General features: G+C 37.8%; 2 protein-coding genes across 5 annotated transcripts; both read right to left on the bottom strand.

Moving 5' to 3' along the window:
- Window positions 1-835: 835 nt before the first annotated feature.
- LOC147874642 (baculoviral IAP repeat-containing protein 5-like) lies at window positions 836-5,374 on the bottom strand. Of its 4 annotated transcripts, none has more exons than XM_087344475.1 (5): window positions 5,294-5,374; window positions 4,663-4,764; window positions 4,435-4,544; window positions 3,730-3,847; window positions 836-3,282 (listed from the first exon to the last, which is right to left on the bottom strand). In XM_087344475.1, the coding sequence occupies exons 2-5, from the start codon at window positions 4,762-4,764 to the stop codon at window positions 3,190-3,192; spliced, it is 423 nt and encodes a 140-aa protein (XP_087200601.1). In that variant the 5' UTR covers window positions 5,294-5,374; the 3' UTR covers window positions 836-3,189. The 4 variants fall into 4 exon arrangements, with proteins under 4 accessions (XP_087200601.1, XP_087200602.1, XP_087200600.1 ...); XM_087344476.1 differs by having other exon boundaries at window positions 5,187-5,299; XM_087344474.1 differs by lacking the exon at window positions 5,294-5,374 and adding an exon at window positions 4,878-5,087.
- Window positions 5,375-12,091: 6,717 nt separating this feature from the next.
- Window positions 12,092-25,001, bottom strand: LOC110840602 (protein N-terminal asparagine amidohydrolase). The gene is given in 7 exon segments (XM_087343829.1): window positions 12,092-13,217; window positions 16,247-16,295; window positions 16,297-16,430; window positions 16,878-16,940; window positions 21,816-21,876; window positions 22,782-22,946; window positions 24,984-25,001. Coding segments are annotated over 7 exon segments (693 nt in total). The 3' UTR covers window positions 12,092-13,014.
- Between the last annotated feature and the right edge of the window lie 1,399 nt (window positions 25,002-26,400).

Genomic DNA, 26,400 nt, shown 5'->3' with positions numbered 1-26,400 from the left:
TTTGAACTCAGAATTGGGTCAAAATTATCGTCGATTTACCTGATTTTTGAAATACATACGGCCTACATTAAAAATAATTTAACCAATCGCTTTGCCTGTTGTCTCCTGTCCCGAGGTTTTTAACGTAAACTACAAATGTTTGACGACAAAGCGATAAGGAAATATTCTGGTCTGTGATGAAATAGTGAAAATTGTTGATTCTTATTTCAGAATGGTGTTGGGCTTTGTCTGTTATTAGTCGGGGAGGGGGGGAATGATACGAAGACGTCAGCACAGTCAAGTCGTTATCCGTTTTGTAAAGCGCGTTTATTGATATATCTGAACGTACATGTCACTTCCTGGCTCCAGGTTGGACTGCGTGACTCACCGCCAAAAACTTCGTGGATTTCCCGATACGAGTCAAGCATCACTCCATAAAACAATAAAAACTTACATGCAGTGACAGTTCTTGCCTGGAGCCGGTAAGTGACATTGTGTTCAGCTTTTATCAGTGAACAACAAATGTACTTCAGACTATGTTCAACATACCAGTAAGATGTAAGAAGATAACTGTCTTCTGTGTTGTATCGCCGTGTAGTCTGGTAGAACTTTACTATTGTGATCGCCCTGACGATAAGGCAGCAAGGACGTGTGAAACGTTTGTGAACTTCTAACATACTACAGCAATTGTTTACTCTACAGGAAAACAAGTAAATATTTCTACAATTTGAACCTCAAACATCAACATTAGAGGAAGAATTGTCCCCCTACAAAACAAATATTAAAACTCTGAAACTATTGATTCTACTGAGCTTTGTTCCACAGATATGAAATATTATAAAACAAATCCTGCATATCTAAAAACTAATGGAAATTTTATTTTAAACAGATTCCACACTATTACACTCTTACTAATGCCCACTCTTGTCACTCAACACTTCTCTAGAACAGTCTGTAAGAACAGTGATTCAATACAGTGTGTGTACAGTATGATCCATAAGTCTTTGGCCATAGGAGAACTATAAATAATAATAATAAAAATAATGGCAATGTTGTTGCAAATAATGTGTTTTCAATTTTAAGTGTTGGCATCTTTTACCTATGACAAGCCATTATGGTGTAACATTCTTTATATCATCAATAATAAAGTTACGGAAATGTTGCTACATTGACATGACACTTCACCACTGAGTTCATTCATTTGTATTTCCTGTAGTATCCATGTCTCCTTCACTACAGCATTTCCCTACTCTGGGAAGACATTCCCCTTTTACTGTCATGTCAATGTGGCAACACTGTCATAACTTTCTACTATTGATAATGCAGAGTGTAGCACAGTAACGGTTCGCCCAAGGTAAAAAATTACAGTATTTCAGATTGGAAACACAAGATTTACAATTCTTCGTCTTTACATTTTCCATATTCAGCCAAATAACATAGCTCTCCTATGGTGTTGAACTTATGGGACAACCAGTAAGCACCAACCTTTCTTCTTAGAAATATGGGTAGCAGTTTAACATAAAAAAGGATTGCTGAAATACAAATCTCAATTAAAACTGCAGACTTTCATGTAAAACTGTAATCTATTATACATAACAAATTAAATTTATGAGCCTCGAGAGAAATGTCAACAAATTCATTCTGTTTATAAAGAAACTGACCTAAACATTTGTTAAGATGACCTTAAGATGCAAAACTGGACAAAATGTTCTTACACTTCAGACCAATACGGAAACACGACAGCAAGTATAGTAGACTAACATTTCAAATATAAATTGGTGAGAGAAGATGAGAATTAAAAACACAAGGCTGATCAATAAACATGTCAATTTATGAATATGTACTGTTTCAAATGCTCCTTGCAGTAACTGCATGTCATTGCCAGGGACTAACAGCAACTACCACTAAAATTATTCACACAGCCGTGCAACTGTATCTAACATAAAATGTTATGTGCTTATATGATTCAATTTTCTTTTGAACATATTCTTCAGTATGAACTTGGTTCAACTAATAAGTGCCAGAGAAAATTATATCATAAATTTCCTGGAATCACAGTTCCAAGCACAACAGACATCCACAAACTTACTATGTTAGGTCTAATGGGCCACTTCTGGACAAGAAACTTTCTTAAAAATGCCATTTGTTTAAGGTTGGAACACGTAATATTGGTATCACAGTATTTTTTCCAATATTTTAAATTATAAAATGACACAAAGTGACCGACTAGACACATAATTTAAACAATGCAGAGAATTTTTCAACATTTTGGTAGTTATAAAAATCGTTAGAAAAAATTTTACTCTGCTTCTGGCATTTCTCAGGTTAATGTTCATGATTCACAGTCAAATTTTATCATTATCAAAGAAGTATTATTGCAATGAAAGTATCACAACTCATTTCTTAACTAAGTTACTCTGAGTTATTATTACTTAGAATTTACAAATTAAATTATTTAATTTATTATTAGCCCTTTTACATGAAACTCAGACACAACTTTCACTAGCAAATCAATTTACTCTCATGCCAAATATTTGGAACATCTTGAAAATAATATCTTATTCTGCACATTTCACCTTCTATTCAGGCAAACCATTTAACAATTCTTGTTGTATGATTTGACGATAGAACAGGCATTAACATCTATCTTGGTATTGTTTCTCTAGAAATGTTTAATCCGCATAATTATCATACTCTTATTAGGCATGCTTTAACTATGTATTTCTGGAGCGTCTCTCACTAGAAATGTAAAGCAACTGAACAAGCAGAACGACAAAATTTCTTGGCCTACAAACTGATGATAACGTTTTCAAAAAAAGAAGTTGAATAACTTCAGCACGCTTTGCCACCAGGACAGTTGCATCATTCATGATTATAGGTGCTTCAAAATTTCTTTACTTATTTCAAAACTGACCTGTTAATATGAACTGGGCCCCTCCAGTGTAAGTTCATGTATTTATTCAGACAACATACAACAAAAACCGATGACGCTAGATCACGGTTATAAAGCCAGAATATCCGATCTGTCAGGAGCACATTTTACTTTAACAAAAGTGACAGAGAGAGAGAAAATTGTACAGTATTTTGTTATGTGTAAATGATTTAAGTAAGGGCAGGTGCAATAAATTTCATTTCAAGCACAGAGAATAGTTACTTTCCCGTGTTTACCGAATTTCAACCTGGTAAATCTGTCTCATGTGACTCGTAATTTTACTTTTTTGATTCATGTAACTTAATTATCTTCCTCCTCACTTCTTCAGCCTTTTTTATGAAGGCAGCTCGCTGCTCAGCATGCTCTGCTTTCTGAAAGAACAGATTATAAACTGCTTAGTCAAAAACAGAAGGACATCACTGTCCACATGCACCACAAAATTATTTACCTACTTTGTTTTGCTTACATCATTTAATTTACTTTCTGCAGTCTGCACGTAACATGATGATGCTCGTACATTTATACAGACTTAAATTTCACAGACCTCACATTGACACACTGCAGTTGTTTATATAAGGTATAAGCATTTCACAGTCCCAATGAACACTACCAAGAATTTGTTTATTCTCTTTTAACATTTAGACCAAAGTTATAGATGTACTTGCTGCCAGACTCTGTTAGCAGCAGAAATTCATGCTGTGGTGCTGAATTCCTTGCATGTGATAAAAAGTACATACACTTGATTGCAGTCTGTAAAACAGTTCAACTTTGCAACTGCTTCAAATTTGCCATGCAGGTAATAAACAAAGTGTACAAACCATAATATTTTTGGTCCTTTCAAGGGACAAATCAAAATGATTATAGACTGTCAAGTCAGCATCTTTCTTCCCAATCTTCAAAAACAAGCAAGAGGAAGAATGTGTCTTGTGTTCATTCCTAGAAAGAGCAAGAAACTTTAGGAAATATTGCATTGTGAATTATACCTATTTTAACTTAAATTTTTGCCATAAACTACATACTTTTAAATATGGCTTCATTCTTTTCTGAGATCCTGTTTCACTTATGAAGGGTATCAGATAAGAGAATGACAGTACTACTAGTATAGCTGTTGCTGACTACATTCTTACGGCTGTCTTCAATGTCACCAAAACATGGAAGGGCACATGGCTTAAGTGATATTAGTACTTTGGTTGAGACAATTCAGCTCAAGAAGGAAACAACTGCCAGACATTTGCAGAAAAAGTTAGAGTTGGGCAGTGACAGTGCCATACTGTAACTGGAGTCTCCCTCTCCCTCAAAGTGGTCATGAACTGATGTTGCAGCCTATGGCTGCCACTGAACTGAACTGATTTAATTAAAAATGTACATTTTGTGATCTTCTGATTTTTAAAAGTATTTGTTTGTGCAACAACATGAAAACAAAAAACTGGCATCCAGCTGTACCCAGCAGTACCATAACAAATGTTCTGAAACATCACCAGCCTTCCCTTTTCACCAAGTTTTCAAAATAAAATTCCACATACCAGGGATCATCATCTTGTTTCCAGCCATCCAGCTTCTTTAGGCACACTTGACATTGAACTAGGTCAGGTTCATCCTTCGAGCCGCAGAAAATGAAACCTGCCTCAGCCATCTAAAAGCAGGCAATAGATTATACAACGTAGCACACCTCCAAATCATTGCTACATTTGTTTGTATATTTATTCAGGCCGGAATTTATATGTTTACAACGAAATATATTTATATTGTACCTTCCGGGCATTGCATGAAGTATCTTCGTTAAATGGCCAACTTTTGAACGTTCCCTGGCGTTCATCTTCAAGCATGTATGTCGCCAAGTCAGGCACCTCCATCTGTAACATTATATGAAGGAAAAGGAAAACGTGGATTCTATATTAAGAACAAGGCAGAATTACTTACAGGAGCATTAACTGACCATGTTCGTTATATGAATAGTTTCAATTGCCTTATTAATTTCTTGTTCGTTTTGGAAGTCCAATGACGTTACGGAAGCTACCATATAGGTTACAATTTTCTTGTCGGAGGTATCTTGTAAGCCTCTGGCACTGAGAATTTTAAATAACACTCCACCATTATTATAGTTATTGAAGTTATAATACAATTGAGAATCAGTAATTAATTGGTTTATGTATTCGCTGAGTTTCGGTTAAGTTAAAACAAAACAACTCTCCCGGTACACATTATTACCAACATCGCAACACAAGCGTGTGAGATTATTTTCAAAGATATATGTAAAATAAGAAAAGCGCTTTACCCTTGAAAATGGTATGGTTAAGAGGGGACACTTATGTGCAATTCTGCTGTTATAACGTAGTAATAGCTATGAATCATCTACTTAGTCACTGATTAAAACAAACCTACCTATTTAGATTTCATGAATTGGCGTCATTGAAATAGTTCGTGAATTCAGCTGTTCCGTTGCTATGGCTGCAAAAGATGTTTGAAATTGTTTATATATATATAACTGTGGGGTATAATTACTTTATTTCCCAACTGATTGTTTTATTATATTGCAGACATATTTAATTTGTTGCCGAAGATTTAAATATTAAGGAATTATGGTGGACGAAGACGTTAATGATTTAGATCTAATTTCTATAAAAGGGTTTTTTCAGTAACGTAATTACTGTAACTGCGGAAACCCATAGAAAGTGGGGGAATTTTGTATGAGAGATGAGAGAATTGTTTAAGGGAGAGTATTAACACTTTACTGCTTATGAATGAGACCTGTGTGGCCAGCGTAAGAAGCTGAATGTACTGAAAAATAAAATGTGTTGCATGTTTGTGCCTTTTCTTAACACTTTATACCTCATGTCTTGTAATGCCACGTGAACTTGTGGGTGGATACCAGTGTTTCAGAGGAACATGCTACCTCAATATTCAGGACCTAAGAACGTTGATGTCCACCTTCAAGTTCATGTGGTGCTGATTTTCCTCCATTTTCACTCTAGGCTACTCATTGGTCTGGCACCTGTCATCCTGTGGAGCTTTGAGACTACTCAGCTTGTATCTAAATATGACATCCACAAGGTTCATGTGGAGTCAGTTGCCTTTACTTGTGACAGTGAATGTCTGATATCTTTGGGTGGTCTTGATGACAGTAACATCATTGTGTGGAATATTGAAAAAGAAGAAGTGTTGTGTGGTAATTACCAATCAATGATACCATCATCAACATAATGAATTCAGGTATATAATTGATATTTCTTTAATTAAGAGAGTGGTCCCAAGTTGCAAATTCTTTTAAAATATAACTAGTCATTCCCCTGTTGCTTCCTTATTCCGCTCAGACTGTACACCTCGAATCCGTCATCAACATTACAAGTTCCTTTGTCATGATTTGTTTGCGGCTGGGCAAACCATTCTAAAGAAAAGAGATTTAATTGTGTTTGTTCATTAACTCCGTCTTAATGATATCATGAGGCAACGTTTTCCTTAAAATATTTGTCCAGGAAGCGTATGGTGGCGGCATTCTTAGTTTTGGTGGCAGTGAAACAAACCAACCCATCCTCTTTTAAAATAAATATTTAAAGAGAGAAATTACCTTTCATATCATCCTGGAGACTGAAGCGAACAAAGAAGCAGAAGATATCTGAAAGTCTGATCTACAGAACTTTAACTTACAAATAAGGTTATGTTCATACATTTTCTTGCATTACAGGAACAAAGTTAAAAGAAGTGATAATTTGTTAGAGATAAAGGAACACAACCCAAGTTACAAGACGACCAAATATGATATTAAACACTGAATATAATAAAATAAAATCAGAACAAGTACTGAAAACTTTCAAGTATTTGTAATTTACTCATAATCTTTTAATATGTTATATATATTATTTTGTCCCTTCTCGAAGGTATCACCACCTTGTCGAAGGTGCCCACGACTACTTGAATTTTGGATTACCTTATCAAATTATTAGAATGGGGTAATCAGTGATTTCTGTACGAATGAAACCTACCAAGCTTGAGCATCTGAAATTAGAGATACTGAATAGTAACTGATTAAATTATCTGTGGTGCTTATTTCTTCCTGCCACCTCTTTCCTTCAGTTGCAAATTGATGACTGTACCAGGCACAATATTATAATATGCCAAGGAATTGGAATCTTTTAAAAAACAAACCCTACAACATAGAAATGCACAAAAAACTTAATTATTACTGTAGACACTTTCTTCCTTCTCGAATTATCACCACCTTGTCGAAGGCAATCTGCCGGGTGAGGAGGCTTGCGTGCTCAAATGACCCTTAGGGCTATGCCGGCTGGAGCTTCGGCTCATGGTAGGGTTACCCAAGCCGGACAGATCTAAGGAGATGCGCTAGACTAAGAGTGATACCCTGGTCCTCCAGGTTTGGGGTTGGGTGTAGGGCTAACAACCTTTCACCTTTAAAAAAAAGATGTGTTACGAAAAAATCAACCAAGCCTCGGATCAGGACGCACTCTTTGGCACGACCACGGCAATTGAAAAAGGACATGAGATTTGGTACTTGGAACATTAGGAGCCCCTATAGGGCTGGGGCACTGAAATCAGTGAGTAGGGAATTAGAGAATTATAAATTAGACTTAGTGGCAGTGCAGGAAGTGCGATGGGAGGGGGAGGGCACGATCCCAGTGAACAATTTTACATTTTTCTATGGAAAGGGGAATTACAATCATCAGTTAGGGATGGGTTTCTTTGTTCATAACAGGATTAGGGCAGCAGTTAAGAGAGTAGAATTTGTTAGTGACCGGTTGTCTTACGTAATTTTGGAAGGACGTTGGTGCGACATCATTATCCTTAATGTTCATGCCCCAACTGAGGACAAAAGGGATGATATCAAGGATAGCTTTTATGAAGAATTGGAATCAGTATTTGATACATTTGGCAAGTATCACATGAAAATTCTGCTAGGAGATTTCAATGCAAAAATTGGGAGGGAGGATATCTTCAAACTCACAATAGGCAGGGAGAGTCTCCACGCACTTAGTAATGATAACAGTGTTAGAGCAGTAACCTTCGCTACGTCAAAAGATTTAATTGTAAAAAGTACAAAATTTCCACACCGTGATGTTCATAAATACACTTGGACTTCTCCAGATGGCAGCACACACAATCAAATAGATCATGTGTTAGTAGATAATAGAAGACAGCAAATGTAATTGATGTGAGGGCATTCAGAGGAGCAGATTGTGACACTGATCATTATCTGGTGGTAGCAAAAGTGAGGGAGCGGCTTTCAGTAAGTAGACAAACTAAACAAAATTTTGACACAGAAAGATTTGATTTGAAAAAATTAAGTGAGGGGAGGCGAAGGAACAATATCAAGTTGAAATTTCGAATAGGTTTCAAATTTTAGAGACAAATGAAGATAATGAAAGTGTGGACATCAACAGGAAGTGGGAAAATGTCAGAAACTGCATCAAAATTTCAGCCAAAGAGAAACTAGGATACTACAGGAGAAAGCAAAATAAACCGTGGTTTGACGAAGAATGTTCCAAATTAATAGCTCAAAGGAAGCAAACTATTATGCGATGCCATCTATGAATTAATCACGAAACTGCAAACACTTTGTAATGGTTGTCTTGACGGGAAGGGAAAATTCTTTCAAGTCAATCCTGCTTCACTTAAGACCTTAAAATATTTCAATAGCCAAGATAAAATAATGCAGAGCTTGTAATACAAACATAACTAATATAAAATATCTTTGACATACTCATTTACACTCGCAATTTATATATGAGCACGCAATAAACATCTTTCCTCTTGCTCACAAACAACATGACTTATAATTTCAATATTATATATATATATGACACTCTTGTATCTAAAATATTGTGATTCAGTTTCATTTAAGTATTTCTCCTTTCTCTCACTCTTACAGACCAAATTAAGAAACGTAAAAATTCAGTCTGATTTTGTATTGACAAACCTCTATTTCAAACTTGTTTGTATACATAAATGTCTCCTTCCACGATGATATGAGAAGTGGCCAATTTTTATTTTCACATATCAGGTAATTATGACGCAAGAGACATCCATTTAGTTTGCTTTTCTAAGCTTCAGTTCAAAGTCACAGCTGCAACATATGTAGCAATCATGTTTTGTTACATACACTGCATTTTGGTGCATGAAGTCTCATAGTTCAGTGCAGCTGACTCACAGGTAGAACAGCAAAACATCTTACCCCATGGTCGAGACTTACTGACCTTTTCCAGGTACTACAAACTGCTTGGCCATACATACAGTTGTCAGGCAAATTAAGAACACAATTTCTCTCATTATTATGTATCTTTTTACATTCCTGGTCTGCATGGCAAGGATAAAGAAATCTACATCTAAAGTGCATGTGCCCTTGGGGCATAATTCCAGAATTAGAAAATATAAAAATCTGAAATACAGATAACAGATAATAGTAACAAGACAGAACTTTGAAATTAACACTGAACTGTACAATCTCACAGCAAAATTCTGCTTAGACAATCAAATGCTGTAAAAATGTAGGGATAAATACGTTTTCTCTAAATGTTCCATGATGTATTTTTTACACTACTGTATTTACAGCTCAACTTAGTTAAAATTCATTACCGTCGAGATACAGGATGCAGCTTCACTTGGAAATTAAAAATAATTTAGAACCAACTGTTTTTCAGTCTTTCTAGAAATGAAATGTACTGATACCGCAGAGGATAACAACTAACAAATTAATATGCAATATTTAAAACTCTTAATTATAAGATGTTTCTTACACATTCACAATATCAGTGTTAATTTCAGTAGTGCTAGTTTGCTCTGAATGACAACAAAATAAAAATTACAGACGAATATCAAAATGTCACGTACTATTGTCTTCGTATGCGATGGAATCTGTTCTCTGTCAGAAGACATTACATTGGCATGTTGAAAGAATACTTCACGATATACAAAAGCTCGGTCTTTTTCATAGGCAGAATGCCATCCATATTTCACCTAACTTAAGCAGAAATAAGCAATCACATACAGTCTCAGGACATAAGACATTTTAGATATGAAAACAGAGTAAAACAAACTTGCATATCTTATTCTATTATGTATAATCCTTTTCAAAACACTTGTCCAGTGTTAACTATTTTAAAATGATACTTTCCTGTATGTGTTTGACTGCGCAACAGTGAACATTTCACTCCATGGTCAGTGGCATCTGTGTAAGTCACAGACAATGAGGCAAGATGGAATGTCATAGTTCATAATCACACTCCCTCCTGCCAACGTCATGTTGAGAAACAACAACAGTGTTAACTTGCACCATAAACTCATGAACACTTGCATTTTGACTGACGATGCATATATCATGGTCACTGTTACTGATGTGAAGTTGCATAAAGTTCCACTGTTTTAATAAAACATGATACAATATGATACGAAATGAACTGACGAAAAATGTATCTGGCTACAAGGCTTTGGAGTAGAATATTCTGCACTGATAATACATTCTTAGCATCAGGATGCTAAGTACAAAAATTAATAAACTTATACTTTCATTATGCATTATATCCCTATATCCTACACTACGCATATAATTTTGGCTTCATTCTTAATCATGTACAATGTCATATTCTGTAAAAATGGTATTTAATTCAATTTGCAAATATAAATGTGAAATACATTGTGACTCAACATGTTTTATATTTCACATGACTGCAAATATATGATCATGTTAAACACATTTTAATTGCATTAACAGTTTAAATACCATATCAAGAAACAGTATTACGTCAATCAATATCTGTGTGCTCATAAGTTTATTTGCTATGAAAACTATTTCTGGGTAATAGACATTCTACTTTCCCAAAAGTAATAACCTTAGCCAAGAGTGTCCAGATTCCTACACTAGTGTTTCAATATTGTATCGGAACCCACGTTCCACTGTTTTCATCCCTCCGGTAGTAGAGTGACCGCTTATCTTGGAACACTGTCACATCTGGGAATGGATGGTCTTGGATGTACTTCAATGTTGCCCGCACCTGTCAGCATAATACAAGCTATTAATCTTTACGGTCCGTGTGTTATGTCTTACATACTTGATCCAATTAACCTCATATTACAATAGCCTATCACTCAAATATTAACCTTTGGAGTTCAAGTCTGGCTGGCAGCAAATTCCTTATTACAGTAGAATAAAGGTTAATTCCAGTTAGTAATCCTTATTTTATTACTTAGTCTATAGATATCTAATGCTTAATCTTTCAGTACTTTGATTTATTATCACTTGATAATGCTCCTGTCATTTCTGCTAGATCAAATTCAAATGTAAGGTCTGAGGTTCTCATGATGGTGAGTACAAAGACGTACGTCTTCTAATTCAGACAGTTTAAACTCTGCTATTAACAGTTAAAATGTTGTATAAAGAAATTAAGAGAAATTTAATACCACTTTTGAACTGTATGGCATATGACAATTTGAATGTGCAAACAGTAAAAATTATAAATACAACTGATATACAATGTGATTCACTTGTCCTTCTGATAATCTGTTTATTTTCTGAATGCAGTCTTGTATTGGGAAAGAAATTCTCTTCAAAACTAAGTGGATGGCTCCATAATCACTGCTTTATACCACTGTAATTAAAATACACTATATTTTAAATTAAGCTAAACATACACATTCTACTGCATGACAAAATGAGGTGGCTCTACTTCTGGTGCTGTGGACAAATGCTGCAAAATGAAATCATCTGTCTGCTCTAACCAGAGGTCAACACCTCACAGAGGATCATAATTAAATGGTCCAATTTATAACAATCCCAGCTGACAATCGTACACATCCAAAATCTAAAGAAAATAAAACATTAATATTTAAAACATAGAAATTTACAAGCTGATGGTATAATATCTCACAACTGAGAGAATGGGTACAAAAACCTGCTTTAAGTAGACGAGTGTCAATTTAATTGTTATATAAATTATAGCAAAATCAAAATCAATTCTTCACTGACTGGAATTTTATATCACAGGATTAATCTCCCTTCTTAAAATACATATGTAATGATGAACATTACAAGACAGGAAGTTCAGAGTGACAGTCTTATATCACCTGCTGTCCACCAGTAAGGTGTTGCGCACCGTGAAGAGCTTGATCAAGACCCTTGTCTGGAAATGTTTCTGGGAACATTCACACCTACAAACACATAATGGTAGTGTATAAAAACAACACCAAGGAGGCATGAGAACAGGGAGCTAGGGAGAATATTTGGATTTCAAGAAGAGAAAATAACAGGATGGAGAAAATTACACAAATGATGAGCTTCATAATTTGTACTCTCCTCTAAGTATTATTAGGGTGACCAAATCAGGTAGGATGAGACAGGCAAGGCATGTAGCATGGATGGGAGCTATGAGAAACACATACAGAATTTAAGTTGGTTATCTGAAGGGAAGAGACCACTGAGAGACCAAGATGTAGGTGTAAGTATACCATTAAAATGAAACTCAGAAAAGTAAGGCATGAGGATATGGAGTGGATTCACGGGATTCAGAACAGGGATCAACTACAGGCTCTTGCAACAACGTAATGAGCCATCAGGTTCCATAAAAAGTGTGGAATTTTTTGAAGAGATTAGTGACTATTAGCTTGTCAAGGACTGTACTGAACGGACTTGATATAAACACAAGAACAAAATATATCATTTTGGGTCATACTTGATTAAAAATTCCAATATAAATGAGAAAAGGGAACAGACATTCTGTGCTTTCTTATAAATTGTAAAAAAGACAGTAACAAAGACATTTGTATGAACTGATTATCCAAATGTTTTCACTTTTTTTCATATCCTGCAGCCTCTTACCTGTTATCACATATTTTAGAGAATGCAACACCAAATTTCATGCTTCATGGCAAAATAAGGACTTAACCTACATTACCGAATGGCTTCTAAATCACCCCAATGTTGTTAGCTTTGCTATGCTGGACGTTCTGAGCTGTCTTCAATCACCTGGGCTCCTATATGCATGCATGCTGCAACTCTGTATGATTCTGACATATCCTTGAAGCATGCAATATGATGATGGTTACGCTTCTATTATTGGTACTTTGGATATACTTGAGTATTACCAAGATTTTGATTATTCCTATATTCTGCTGAGCGTAAGAGAAAGTAATTTAACTATCTGCAACTGGACATAATGAGCAATAAAAAAGATGGACTGTTTTCTGTTCAACTCACCAACTCCGTAAAGTATTGACCAATGAACACCACCACGAATTGTAGTGTTCAGTTCTCCCACACAGGCAAGAATTAAATCAATCTCTACTAACTGCTTATGGAAGGAATCTGTAACAATTATAACATATGACTGTCTGAATAGTAACCACTTATTCTTTATTGTAGGAGAAAAGGGAACTTCAAACCTTGGGGTTTAATGGTTTAGAGGTACATTACTCTGATGAATGGTTAACTGGACAGTGAGTATGCTGTGATGCACGGCTAATATTGGAGTCAAAGACCGAGCATAGTTCACAGACGCTGGTTTAACAAAGATAATACAAGTACAAAGACGGCGATCATCTGGGTTGTTACACCATGTAGTCTGCTAGAAGTTTATCAGTGTTTCAGAGGTGCTTGCTGCTTTTATCATCACAATGATCACCCTGATGATGGAGGCAGCAAGTACCTCTGGAACACTGGTAGATGTCTACAACATTACATGGTGCAACAACCCAGGAGACAGTCATCTTCATACCCACCACTGTGAGAACCTTAAATATCCACATAATACAAACTTTGATTCCTTAATCTGGTATTTATAACACATTTTTGTTGTGGGCAAACTCTTCAATTAATTCAGTCAGCTAAATCAGCAGTTTTTGTATGAACCTTTAGGTTTTCAGAGTGGTGACAGTGTGGATTGTGGTCCTGTAGGTTAGGATGCTGAGCAGTCTTGTAAATGGTTGTATGGTTTTGGAATAATATATCACTTCAATATTCTACCTTGAAATTGGAGATAATATGTTACTCCACATAATTTTGAACATATCATGTTTATCTTCAGGGACATAACCTAGTAGACCACACTAGAGAAATCAAATATGGACTTGTGATTTTGATCATAACTATATTGGGCATGTAGTCAGTAATTTCTTTTATCTGAAAGGAAGTATCTGTGTTAATCAGAACACTGCCTAAAATACAAAAACGTTCAGACTCTTCTAATTCACAAGTTTCCCTGCTTTTGGAATATCTCGAGATATTCCAAAATATTTAAATAAGATTTTTGCTTTATATATTATGCAACTTCACTTACATTTAATTAAGTACATTAAGGCTTTCTGAATGTCACACATTGGAGCCACATACATGACTGGCTGCCTAACAGATTAGTGGATTATTTAATACTGCATTAGCAAAATAAGTATAAAAAGATATTTGGATCTATCATGATTTAGAGGCATACCACATCAGCAAACAAATCAAATTACAGGATACATCAAAATTAAAATCAAAAAAAGCTTCGAACACTTTAGGGGTCAACATCACTAATTCCCTTCACTGAACTGACATATTAATTATATTTTTCTGATCCTCATTCTTTTAATGCAGTATATCCAGTTTCTTTTGCAGTGTTATGTAAAATCTGTTATTTCATTCCTGAAAAGAGTGGTTCTGCATTTTATAAATAAAAAGTCAAGCCAACATGTACTTTGGCTAGTATATTATGATGGAATACATAAAAGTCTAACAACACTTCATGATCTCACATTTTCTATATAACATAATGCTTCCACTGTACATTAACTTCTACTGTCCTTCTTTTCTCCTTGACGCACAATCGTGGCTATCATGATGTAGTCAGGTGCACTGTACATAATGATAACATGAGGCCTTCTTTCTGACCTCCTGCCAAGTTCATAAACATGAAAAGAAATCAGTTTTCATTCTGGGGTAAAAAAGGCAGTCACAATGCATTTAAACCCTAACAAATCTAGTAACTCCAAAACAGAAAGAAATATTGTTATCAAATCACCATCATCATAATCCTGTCACGTATTAGGCCATACCTTTAGTGGTTTTACTAAACTTCTGTTCCTATAAGTCAAAAGAAAATTCGTTTCTCTATTCTGTTCTAACATAGTTTTATCTATATAATTTCAGCATATTCTGTCAGAAAAATGAAGGACTATTATGCAATTAAGGAAATTATAGTGATAAAGTCATGAGAATTAAGTAATATATTGGCTGGTACAAAGTCAACACTGATCTGGACAGAAAAACAACCAAACCATAAACAAAAGCAATCAATTTTAACATGTTCTTTAAACAGTAACATTTATATGCTACTTGCTGAAGAAATGTTCCACCAGATATTTACCAACACTTCTCTTTATGTTTTAGATGCTGAAATAAAGAAACAGAAAGAAGTCGTGTGTTTCAGTTCTATGCCATAGAAACAAAAAGTGATTAAAAATATTATTACAACTCTCTGTTAACACAACCTTATAATTTCTTTAGAGGAATTATTTACAATACATTGGACTTTCATATGACCACTATCAGGTACTCTACTTATTTCAGATCTGGTTATTTAATGATAAAATTAATATTAATTATAATTCAGGTCCAAGTTGTTACCAATTTGAGCTTTGGGCGAGGGATCGGCCCATCACAAGGCCTCTACCTGTACACAGGACAGCACAACACCGAAAAACATCCATGGCTTGAGTGGGATTCGAACCCACGGTCCCAGCAACCAAGCAGAACAAGGCCCACACCTCAGATGACACGGCCACTGCGGACCCCGAGCTTTGTACCAATCTTTCTATTGTATGCACACAAACATCACCATCATCTCTAAACAAATTCATCTCTATTGGATCTTATCACTTCACAATCAAAAATGTTATCACATCTCCCTGCTTAAAATGTGATAAGAACCACAAATTTCAATTGTAATCACATATTTCTTAGAAAATATACAGTGACCATTATCAATGTTCACTTCAAACCAAAACTGAACTTGCTCAACAATTTTTTTTAAATTCACAATACTAAATTTTTTAAATAATCTGTTCAGATTTCCTCAAGTTGTTACACATATAAATACAAATGGATTTACAGTGATTTTAATCGGCTCGCTATAGGGATTTTAATGTGCCTAAAAAGGTAGGCATTATTTTTGGGGTGACCCTCATACAGCCTTCTATATCTCTGCATAGCTTCATATGGGAGGATGCATGTTAAGAACTTCATTCAATTTGGATATGTTAATGTGATCACTGACAATTTGCCTTTGAAATCTAAAGCAGACTGTATATGGCAAGCAACACATATGCAACTGTTCCAAAGGAAAATAAATAATGACTTACACATGATACTGTGGAACAACCCTTCTGAATAATTATGGCTATCTGAAAAAACCACCAATGAGCTGCAATTCTAGATGTCCCTCAGGATAACCCAGGGCTAATTCCTGGACTCTATGAATCACGTTCATAACACCCTCATCTGTTCCAGCACCATCTAAATGCGCTACTGCCACAGCTCCTGATCCTGTAATGACAGCCAGTCATCATTCTTTAACTATGCCTTCAAGACAACATACTGGAAGACCAAGAATGAAGAGCGGTCAGGTGAAGAGACAGACATTCTCAACAGGAGAAGCTGGATGTTGGTTATGGTGTATCAATTTGTAACTACATAAAGTTTCTGCTAAATTGACTGTGCCAGATACACTAACTAAAGACAATTACATAAACAATGAAATGCACAGCATTAATTTATTCCTCAGCATCTAGTACTGGTCTCACCAGGATGTGAACTGGATTCATCTCAAAAAGGACAGGTTCCAATACATCAGATTTTCAGATCAGTATAAATATGTTTGGGGCACTGACAGATTTATGGTGAATTCCGCTGCCTATTTTACTCCATATTATACTGTCTAATATGTTGAGCTGCAGTATGACAGTTACTGCAACGTATAATTTAAACACTTACCTGAATGACGGAGAACAATGATGCATGTTGTGGCGTCATCTGACCCAAGGATATTTACATTTTCTGTAAAGGAGAAAAGTTTAATTTGTATGCACAATCAAGTTTTCAAAATACTGACTGAACAAAGAAGAGACCAGGAACAATGGAAAAAATACATGTAATCAAACCTATGAGAGAACCACCAAAGAAATTGATCACAAACAAGTTAGGAAATATATACACAACATAACAATTCTGATGACTATAATTTTACCTTTGGCCATTGTGAATGGATGAGGAATTCCACATCCACTCACTACCATGTGCAAAGTGCCTGTTAATATTGTCCGAAACAAACAACAATTGAAAGGTGCTGACAAATTTTAAGACAATTTCCCAATATTACATTTTGGAGAAATCTGTTCAGCAGTTCTTGAACATTAATTGTGGACAGGCAGACAGAAAAATATGGTCTAACTTAAACAGTGCATTTCAGTAATTTTTAGTAGTAAACACACCAATAAATTACAAAAACAAAAGAAATTTTTTGTGAATTTACATCTATGAGAAGTTAACTAATTAAGTCTTAAAATAGACCATAACATCCTCTATCATTCAAAGTCACAACATCCTTCAAGAATCATATGTCATACTATGGCTGAAGAAACATTTGAATGACTTCAGTCAGATATTAACAGGACTATAACACAAGAAAACATTACTTTCCACCAAAACATTCATATTTAAGGTGTAAGGAAGAATAGCCAGTTAATAAAACCCACCATTAACTTAACCAAGTCTACTTAGTCACACTTGGCTCCAAATAATACAATCTTACTACGAAGCATACGCGTGTTGTGACACAGTCATGTCAACATAAACTCAGAGACACATAAATATATATCCTACAATTTGTTGCACATTTCAAATTGAATTTTATAATGTCTACTTGCCTATGGAGGACGATTTGATAACTTCAAAATTTGTAACCAGGAAACCGGACTTGAACCTGGACCCGGTTCAAGGGCATATCGATACATTGGCTCACAGGTTGAAGGAAGCCTATGATGTGGTGAGGGAAAATAATCAGATCGGACGGGAGAAACAAGGGAACTAAATTAGTGACCTTTCAACCCGGGGAAATGGTGTATCTGAGAAAGATGAATGAGGGCAGACAAACCTGTCTGAAGTTTCGAATAAGATGGAGGGGTCCTTATGAAGTGGTTCGAAGACTATCTGATTTGAACTTTGTCGTGAGGCTTCCTCAGGGGAGAGAAATTGGGGTAAATGTGAATAAAATGAAAGGATGTTATGGGAATCTAGGCTCAAGGCGGAAGGACCGCCCCCGCAATCCACCCCGGTAATGATCGTGAAGATACGGACTCGGATGGGTCAGACAGGGATGAAGGACGGGACTCCGAGTGGGAACTAAGCCGACATTATCGAACCCAGGTACAGGACAGTCGCAGACCAGAGACAGGCGAGCGGGACCAGGTAATCCCTAGGTATTCATTGCGGAGTAGGGATGCCCCGGAGCGATGTCCCAGCGGACGCCACAGAAGGAGAGGCCGAGGTGGAACTCGACCCTGAGGGAGCAGAGCTCGACACCCCGCTCTGTCCATCTGTTGTTAGTGATGAAGTCACAAACTCACATGGGGAGGGCATTGATCTCCCACGATACAATTTACGACCACTCCCCGGAAGGAGATAAGTGACAACGGCTTTTCCAGGTTTCCTTCTCCACGTCAGTGGCATGTGTAACTGACGCGAAACAGATGGCACTTGGTCTCGTTGGATTCGTTGTGTACCGTCGTAAACAAAACGTCTACGCTTTTATTCTCTCGGCCGATTTCTTGCCAGAGAGTAGCCAGTACATGGGACGGTTATCTGCCGTTCTAGACCACTGCGAAAGCGACTCACATATCCCAATCTTATTATGCGTCACTTTTCGGAAATACCGACATGCAACCTAACCTGGACCTCATTTTCACATGGCGCCCTCTGCTAACAGGTGCGAAATAAACGTGTAACATACAGTCACAAAAGAGCCATTTCCAGTCGAAAGGATATTCCAGAGGTTAGCGTTTTCGGCGAGTAAAATATCATGGGTTTGATCTCAATTTCAAAATAACTATCGGTGAAGGATACTTGGACATAGGAAGGATGAAATAACTGAGGAATTTAGAATATTACACAACTAGGAGCGATGAGAATTGCACAGGCCAGCTAGCACAGTGAGGTTAGTGAAACCTAGGAGACTCCGATGGGATGGGCATGTGGAATGCTTGGAGGAGACAAGATTGCAAACAGAGGGTTGATGGGCATGCCAAGGAGTAAATGTGAGAAATTTGATCGATTGGGAGAAGCTAGAGTAAACAGAAAATTGAACACTTTTGAAAGGCCACTGCCCACACCAAGCGATGTTGCATTGAACCACCGTCGAAAGAGGGGCTTGATAAATTTTGGAGGCGAAATCCTCAAGTTTTGTTCGGGGTTGCAACAGCAGAACAGGTGCAAGACATTCATAATATTATAAAGGGAATATAAAGGCAAGATGGTGAAGCTGTTCACGTCGTAAAAGAAAAACAGAACAAAACAAGTAACCTATTTAAAAAGGGTGGATGATATTGCTTCACAGAACACCTTTGGACTAGCCACAGTAGCTCGAGTTATGACCTTGTGTAGGAGTATTCCCCCTACCCACGTACTAAAAAATATTGAAATGATTTATACAAATGGAGACCGAGTATAACCTATCAAGTTACGGATATGCGTCTCGCTATTTCACCTGAAGAAAGACTGGCAGTGACACTAAGGTAAGTGAATAAATAAAATCAACTTTACATTAATTATTTTTATTATTCTTATTTCCCTTATTGTTAAAGAAATAAACTTAGATACAATGTGAAGTTATGCCTTGCTGTAGACAAATAACCTAGGCAGACAGCCTAGTATCTAAAGGTCTAATATGTAAGAATCACAAGAGAAATTGGAATAATATGTTTGGACTGTGTCATTTGAATTTGGAGAACTGAAATCAGGATGCACTGGAGTAGATGAGCAACGTCGTTGTATTTCTTCGTAGTTGACTGAGGTTGTTTCAGAAGCTTGCGTCCAAATAAAGGCATTCCTTTAACCCAGATGGCCCAGCTGCATTCCACGTGAAAGGGGGAATTGTTCTGCTCTTAAGTTTTTAATCACGCTCAAAATTCTTATCTTCGCCTCTAATTTTTTCTCTTCGCCTAGCTTTTTGAGCGAAGGAACTAAGGAAAGTGCGAAGTGGACATCTTCGTCGTCGGTATTTCTTGAACTCAAATTGTTGAGTAAAGATTCCTCGAAAGGCTGCTGCTTGTTCCTTGTTTCTTCCCTGGAAGATTGTGCTCTGTTTTCAGCCTCGTTTACGTGGTCGATTCCCTCTTCTTTATCGCCATCGTCATCTGATATTACATTTGTTTCCGTTGATCTATATTCCATTTTTCAAAATACATATATTTCCTCCTCTTCGATGCTGATTGGCCGGACTTGGTCTGTTTCTGGGCGCGAAGCTTTCTGCTAAAACATGATCTTAAATTCTGCCACTTCTTTTGTATGTCTCGACCTAGAAATTGTGACAATATTTTATATAATATAAGTTTATAATACGACCCTACTATTATATGCTATGTTGTGTGATTTTATGTTACGTTGTACGTGTAGGTCTATTATGTTCTGTGATGTGATAGTATTTGTATTGTATTATGACCATACTCTAGACTTGTCCCATTTTTTTCAGATATTTGGCAACCGGCGCAAGCTTCAATTCGCTGTCCTTTGAGTTTTTAATTGCACCTTCAACGTTAAGGTTGATAATCAAATGCACCTGCGCCAACATTTGGAGTATTTTACAACCGATCTATATACCAGGAAACATAAAAGAAGAAGATTGGATCAAAATAGCTGATCAATTCTAACAAAGAACCAAGTTTCCCAATGTAATAGGTGCCATTGATGGAAAGCATATTCGCATTATCCAACCTCCTGCAAGTGGATCAACTTTTTACAATTATAAAAAGTATTTTTCACAGGTGTTAATGGCATGGACTGATGCAGATTACAAATTTATATTTATAGATGTCGGATCATACGGATTTTCAAGTGACTCAACCATTTTTAAGAATTCGAAAATGGGGAGAACGTTGGAACCTAACCTAACCTAAACATCCCGACTGGAATGCCTTTGCCTGCTTATGAAGACGACCGAGCGTTGCCGTTCTCTGTTGTGGCGGACGAAGCTTTTGGGTTATCAAAACACGTCCTGAGGCCATATGGAAAGAAAAAGTTGACAATGCTCAAAAGAATATATAATTATCGACATACAAAGGCTCGCCGAATGGTGGAGTGCACTTTTGGAATTTTAGCTAACAAATGGAGGGTTTTGCACAGACCATTAGATGTCAGCATCGGCTTCTGCGACTGCATAATTAAGGCATGTTGTGTACTTCATAATTTTGTTCGCTGTAAGGACGGCACACGTTTTGTTGATACTGTACAGGATATACACAAATAATGGAGCGGTTTCAAAAGTTAATAAAAAAAATATTTCTCACCTGACGGTGTAAGTTGTGCCCGTGTAAGGTGAGAAATAATTTTTTTATTAACTTTTGAAACCGCTCCATTATTTGTGTATATCCTGTATATGAGTGTCCTCTTGGAAGTACTGTTGTTAATAAAGTACGAAATTGCGGAACCGATGTTAGGAGTTTCTTGTCGAAGTTTTTCATTTCACTTCAAGGATCAATACCAAAGCAATACGAAAAAATGTAATAGGCAAGAATGACAGATTTGGTGCCATATAAGATGAAACAACATTTAATTGGGAATAAAATAAAAATTATCAAGCAAATCGGTCTACACTATAAGTAAAAATTTAAATTGTTAAAATGTAATTGTTGAAATTAAATAAAAAACAAATAAACTAACCTGTTTCAGTCTTTTTTTCGGGTGACAATTCGCTCCAACCTGGTACCACAACTGAACAAATCTATTGCCAAAGTTCTCTTTTAACATTGATGTTTACATCTTTCAATTTTTTGTCATAAAGAGCAGGGCGTCTTTCGACCTCTTCAATTAAGTGTTCGGTATTCTCTTCTTGCGACATTCCTGACGTCTGTACTCGGCGAGGATAGAGCGAAGAACGTGGAACAAAAGAGAACAAGAGAACGACTGTTTAGACGTACGTGTGCGCATGCTCGTGGACTGAACTGTCGTGTCGTTTATTGATCGTATGCTTCAGCCGACAACGACAGAACAGTCAGTCGACGGTTAAGTATTACGTGTGCGCTGGCCCTTAGACCTACAATTTTGGTTTTTCCTTCATATGAACACGACTGCATTCATTGTTTGTGAAGCAATGATAACGCCCTCTGTGGCTGTTGTACTCTTGATTTCCATGTGCTTTGGCAACACTGTACTCGCTTCCTCCATCAGCACTACGATGTTTGACCTTGGTCTCCGCGGTCCCTCCGGGTTTCGGGTGGTTGTGGAACCGGGGTAGATTAGTCAACATAGTGAGTGACTACTGATTGGACGACCGGGGTTCGATCTCCAACGGGGGCAGAGGATTTTTCCTCTAGCCTCTGGGGCCCACCCAGCCTCCTCTACAATGGGTACCGGGGTCCTTTCTAAGGGGTAAAGCCGGCCGGGGCGTGATGCTGACCACTCACCCCCATCTAGTGCCGAGGTCAAGGAAGAGAGGAGCTTTACCTCCACTCCCCCCAAGCGCCTACATGGCGTATGGTGGGACAGCTTTACTTTACTTTACTTAAGTATTATATTTAGTTATTTGTCTTAATATTTGACTGGACGTAGCTCAGGCGAGTAGACAACGGAGTCCCGGGCTCACTCCTTTGTGACTGAAGGCGAAATTCGTAGTCGGCGAAGTGGTACTGAGAAGCAGCCTTTTCCAAGTTTCTCGGCTCTCCCCTGCTGAACTGTCACCTCCCCATCTGGTGCGAAAATGTCGCCGAATTTAGCTTCTCCTTTCTGTTTGCTGCCCCTCATAATTGGTGGATCTTCGTAGCCAGAGTCCGTGAACACTTGACCGTCGCCCACCTAATAAAGATATTCTGCGTCTTTTACGGAACCCGAAGGTGAGTCCGTTGCAGTCCCTGTCCTGATTCAGGATACAAATTACAGAGAGAACAAAGTTTGACGCTCCTACTGCAAATTTAATAGGAAGAGACCGTCTGTTCGAACAGTACCGTAGCATCTTAAGACGTTTGTATCTTTACTTGGGACGTAATGACGAGGTTTGATAATGAAGAAGGCATTCTTTCTGTTCTATCAAAGCCGCTATGAATGCCTACAGATCTTATTTTGAAGGATAATTACAACAGCTCTCGTGTGCGTTTGCTGGTGGTCGTGGTACTACTCTGTGGATGCGTTGTGAGGTAGGAGGGCTGAGCATGTAGAGAGACGTGGCGGGAGGAAAAGAGCTCGAAAATGATTGAGGCAGAATGGAAGACGACGTTCGATTGGATTTCAGAGAAACTGGGCGAGCTGATTTGGATTTAGCTTTGTTAACCTCAGGGTTTACTTTCGGATTACGTAATACCAGTATAGACATATAAGATATATTGGGTTTACTGATGGTGTTTAACCATTTTCAAACATGTTAATCGCTGTTAATTCTAAAAATGCATATGGGACTCATACACTGTTTGCAAAATTTGAGTTTTTAATGTTAAAGCAGGTGGAAGATGTATTTACCACTGTTTTGCAGGTTCAAAACTCTCGGTAATTGCAGCTTTTACCAAGATGTTTTCTGCAAATAAAGGCGTCTTGTGCAGTAGAAGTTTTCCGACGTTCCAGAGGTGCTACGCACCAATCACCTCTGAAACGACGATAAAGGTCTACCCGACAAGACGGCTCGGAATTTCGGAAGACAGCTTCTCTTTCGTGGGTGTGTTTCGTCGGAACTTTGGTGTCTTTCCACAAGTGTACACGGCGTTACAACCCGTAATACAAAATCGACAGTCTGTCTTTTTCAGTGTATTCAGAAAAGCCAAAACTTATGTTCATGACCTCGGAAAATCTGTCAGCAGGTGTTGCCTCTCGGTGCGTGACGCCGGTAATTTTGGGGAGGGCCCTTTTCAGTTTGTGGGTGCAGGACACGCGGGTCGTTGTTCAAACTGTTAAATACCCGACATCCATAATGCATAACCCTTGTTCACAGATCTAATGACCAGTGACACGCAACATTTGGCCAATTTCTGCTTTCAGTTCTTTAAACTGGAACCTCACGTTAAATCGTGGCTTGATTTCAGGCCCTGTTATTTCAGGAACCGCTCAGATCTGCTTCTGTAACCTCATGTTCTTCCTCTGTATTTAAAGAATGTTTACACCGTGATTTTCCATCCCAGGGTTTCACAATTTTTTTAAGAGGATCATTGTTTCTTCTGAAAGGTACAATTTGGCTGCACGCGACAGAGACAAGCGACCGAGGCAGGCGACAGAGACGGGAGACGGACACATCGCAGCTTGTCGCCACACACTTCTGAGGAGACATGCAGCAAAGTGTTTCTTTTCTTTGTTTTGTTGAGACATACGTGCACATATTCTGTGGAAAATGAGTACAAAAATGCTTCTAAAAAGGTTACTCGAAGAATAAGAAGAAGATGATGTGTTGCTGTGTTATTTGTTGCGAAAGAAACAAAGAAAACCTACGAGTTCAATATTCAAAACCAGACGTGAAGAAGGATCTTTCTGTCTGTTAATAAAGAATCATTTATCATTAGAAGAAGATAATTTCAGGAGTTATTTCAGATTGAATCATAAGCAGTTTGGTTACGTACTGACGTGCTGCCTGAGCCCGTCGCGAGACTCTACTGGTCCGAGAGCGGTCTCCTGTGCTTTGTCTCTGACGCCTGTCTTTGTCTCGCGCTCGTAATTGTACTTCATACGATTGTACAGAGAGCAGACAGGAAGCGACCAGTCCCGGTCTCGTAACTCTGTCGCCTGCCTCGGTCGCTTGTCTCTGTCACGTGCAGCCAAATTGTACCTTAAGGTAAAAGCTTTCCCTATGCTAAGAGACATTTAGAGGAGTGGAGATACAGATCCACACATTATGACCCTTGACACCGGGCTCACCTCGTCGGTGCACGCCATCTAGGTGGGAAAGAAGGTAACCCAGAGATTGGCAAGTTTCTCTCATCTTCAGAAAGGCCGCCCTCCTTTACTAATACCTAAAGGGCACTGACCGCCTCCCCCAATCATGGAGGACGTCAGCTGAAGTGTCCCACCCCAAGAAGAGTCAGTGGCAACCAGCCAAATCGATCTCAACACTTCTTGGTTCAAATCCCAGAGAGCCATCCAATCAAAATCCTTTTCAGAAAGGGCAAGTTGCCTGATGGGAAAATCTCCCATCAATAGCAATAGCCCCTAGTTTGAGAAGTCGAGGACTTCCGGTTACTGTAAGCACATCCCCATTGTGGTTTTAAGTCATCACTGTTTACCATTTTAAAGATTGCGCGTCGCACGCAGGAATGGTGTAACTTGGCAAGGGACGATGTCTTGCTCAGGACTCCGCCATTAGTTAGCTTTTCGGTTTGTTGGTTTGATCCACTCATTCCTAACCTCGGCTTTTGGCGGAGGTGAGTAGCGAGCTTCACGTCTCGGCTGCTTTAACCCCGAACGAGGAACTTCGGCACACATTGTGACCTGTAGTGGGTTGGGTGAGCCCCGCATCCGGTCTACATAACGGGGAGGAGAGCAGTAATTTTCCTCTATCGGGAATCAAATCTCAGCCTTCCAACCAGTTGTCTAGCCCCGACTATTCATGTATATGCACGCGTCAATTTATCTCATAATAGTCCGGCCTCCTTATGTGTAGGCATCCCACATCTCTCTACTGCAAGGAGTGAAGCTTCCCATTGCTGTTTTTAAGTATTTTAATTATATTTTCTTCATATATAATCTATTTCATTCTTTGTCTTGTTTATTGTATGACACTAAATCTCTCTTTCTTTCTTACTACTCCATTAGTTTTCATTATTTCTTTTCCTGCGTATCATGTAATTAACTTGTCTAGAACGAGTTAATAGTCGCTCATCTGCCTTTTATGGATCTGTGGTCTAGCGGTCAGAACGCTGGCCTTGTAATCCTGGGGTCTCGGGTTCGATTCCCGGCGGTGCCCGAATTTATAACTTGTGTTGGGCAAGGCCGTGGTCTAGGCAACACGGAGTTTTCCTCCGGGGGCTTCCTAACAATTACTCCATTCACACACAGAAGAAGGCAATGGCAAACCACTTCTGGATCATTTGCCAAGAACGTATATGAACAGGTCCCAGTCCGAGAAAAGGATGGAAGGATCCTGTTCATATGGACCTGTCGTCAGACAGAACACTAAATAATAAATAAATAAGGTTTATTAACGTGTTCAAAGAACTCGCAACCGGTCCCGATCTTGGGCCAGAAAAATCTAGCCTACATTTGAATAATTTCTTAAAACCCGTTTTAATATTATCTTTTTTCCATTTGCGCTTCCCTTCCGATTGGGTCTTTCCTC

The sequence above is a fragment of the Zootermopsis nevadensis genome, unplaced genomic scaffold, assembly GCF_977971745.1.
Source record: "Zootermopsis nevadensis isolate Lab colony 2312 unplaced genomic scaffold, Znev_1.0 Znev_ptg000007l, whole genome shotgun sequence".
Lineage (NCBI taxonomy): Eukaryota > Metazoa > Arthropoda > Insecta > Blattodea > Termopsidae > Zootermopsis > Zootermopsis nevadensis.
The sequence above is the reverse complement of the archived record's forward strand: the minus strand, read 5'-3'. Positions and strand labels throughout refer to the sequence as shown.

What these genes read in the sequence shown, in the direction of transcription:
- LOC147874642 (XM_087344473.1), bottom strand. Translation starts at nt 4,931, where the DNA reads ATGGTAGCTTCCGTAACGTCATTGGACTTCCAAAACGAACAAGAAATT. An exon ending in CTTCATGCAATGCCCGGAAG is followed by an intron (nt 4,545 to 4,662) that starts GTACAATATAAA and finishes GCCTGCTTTTAG; the next exon opens with ATGGCTGAGGCAGGTTTCAT. An exon ending in AAACAAGATGATGATCCCTG is followed by an intron (nt 3,848 to 4,434) that starts GTATGTGGAATT and finishes TGCTCTTTCTAG; the next exon opens with GAATGAACACAAGACACATT.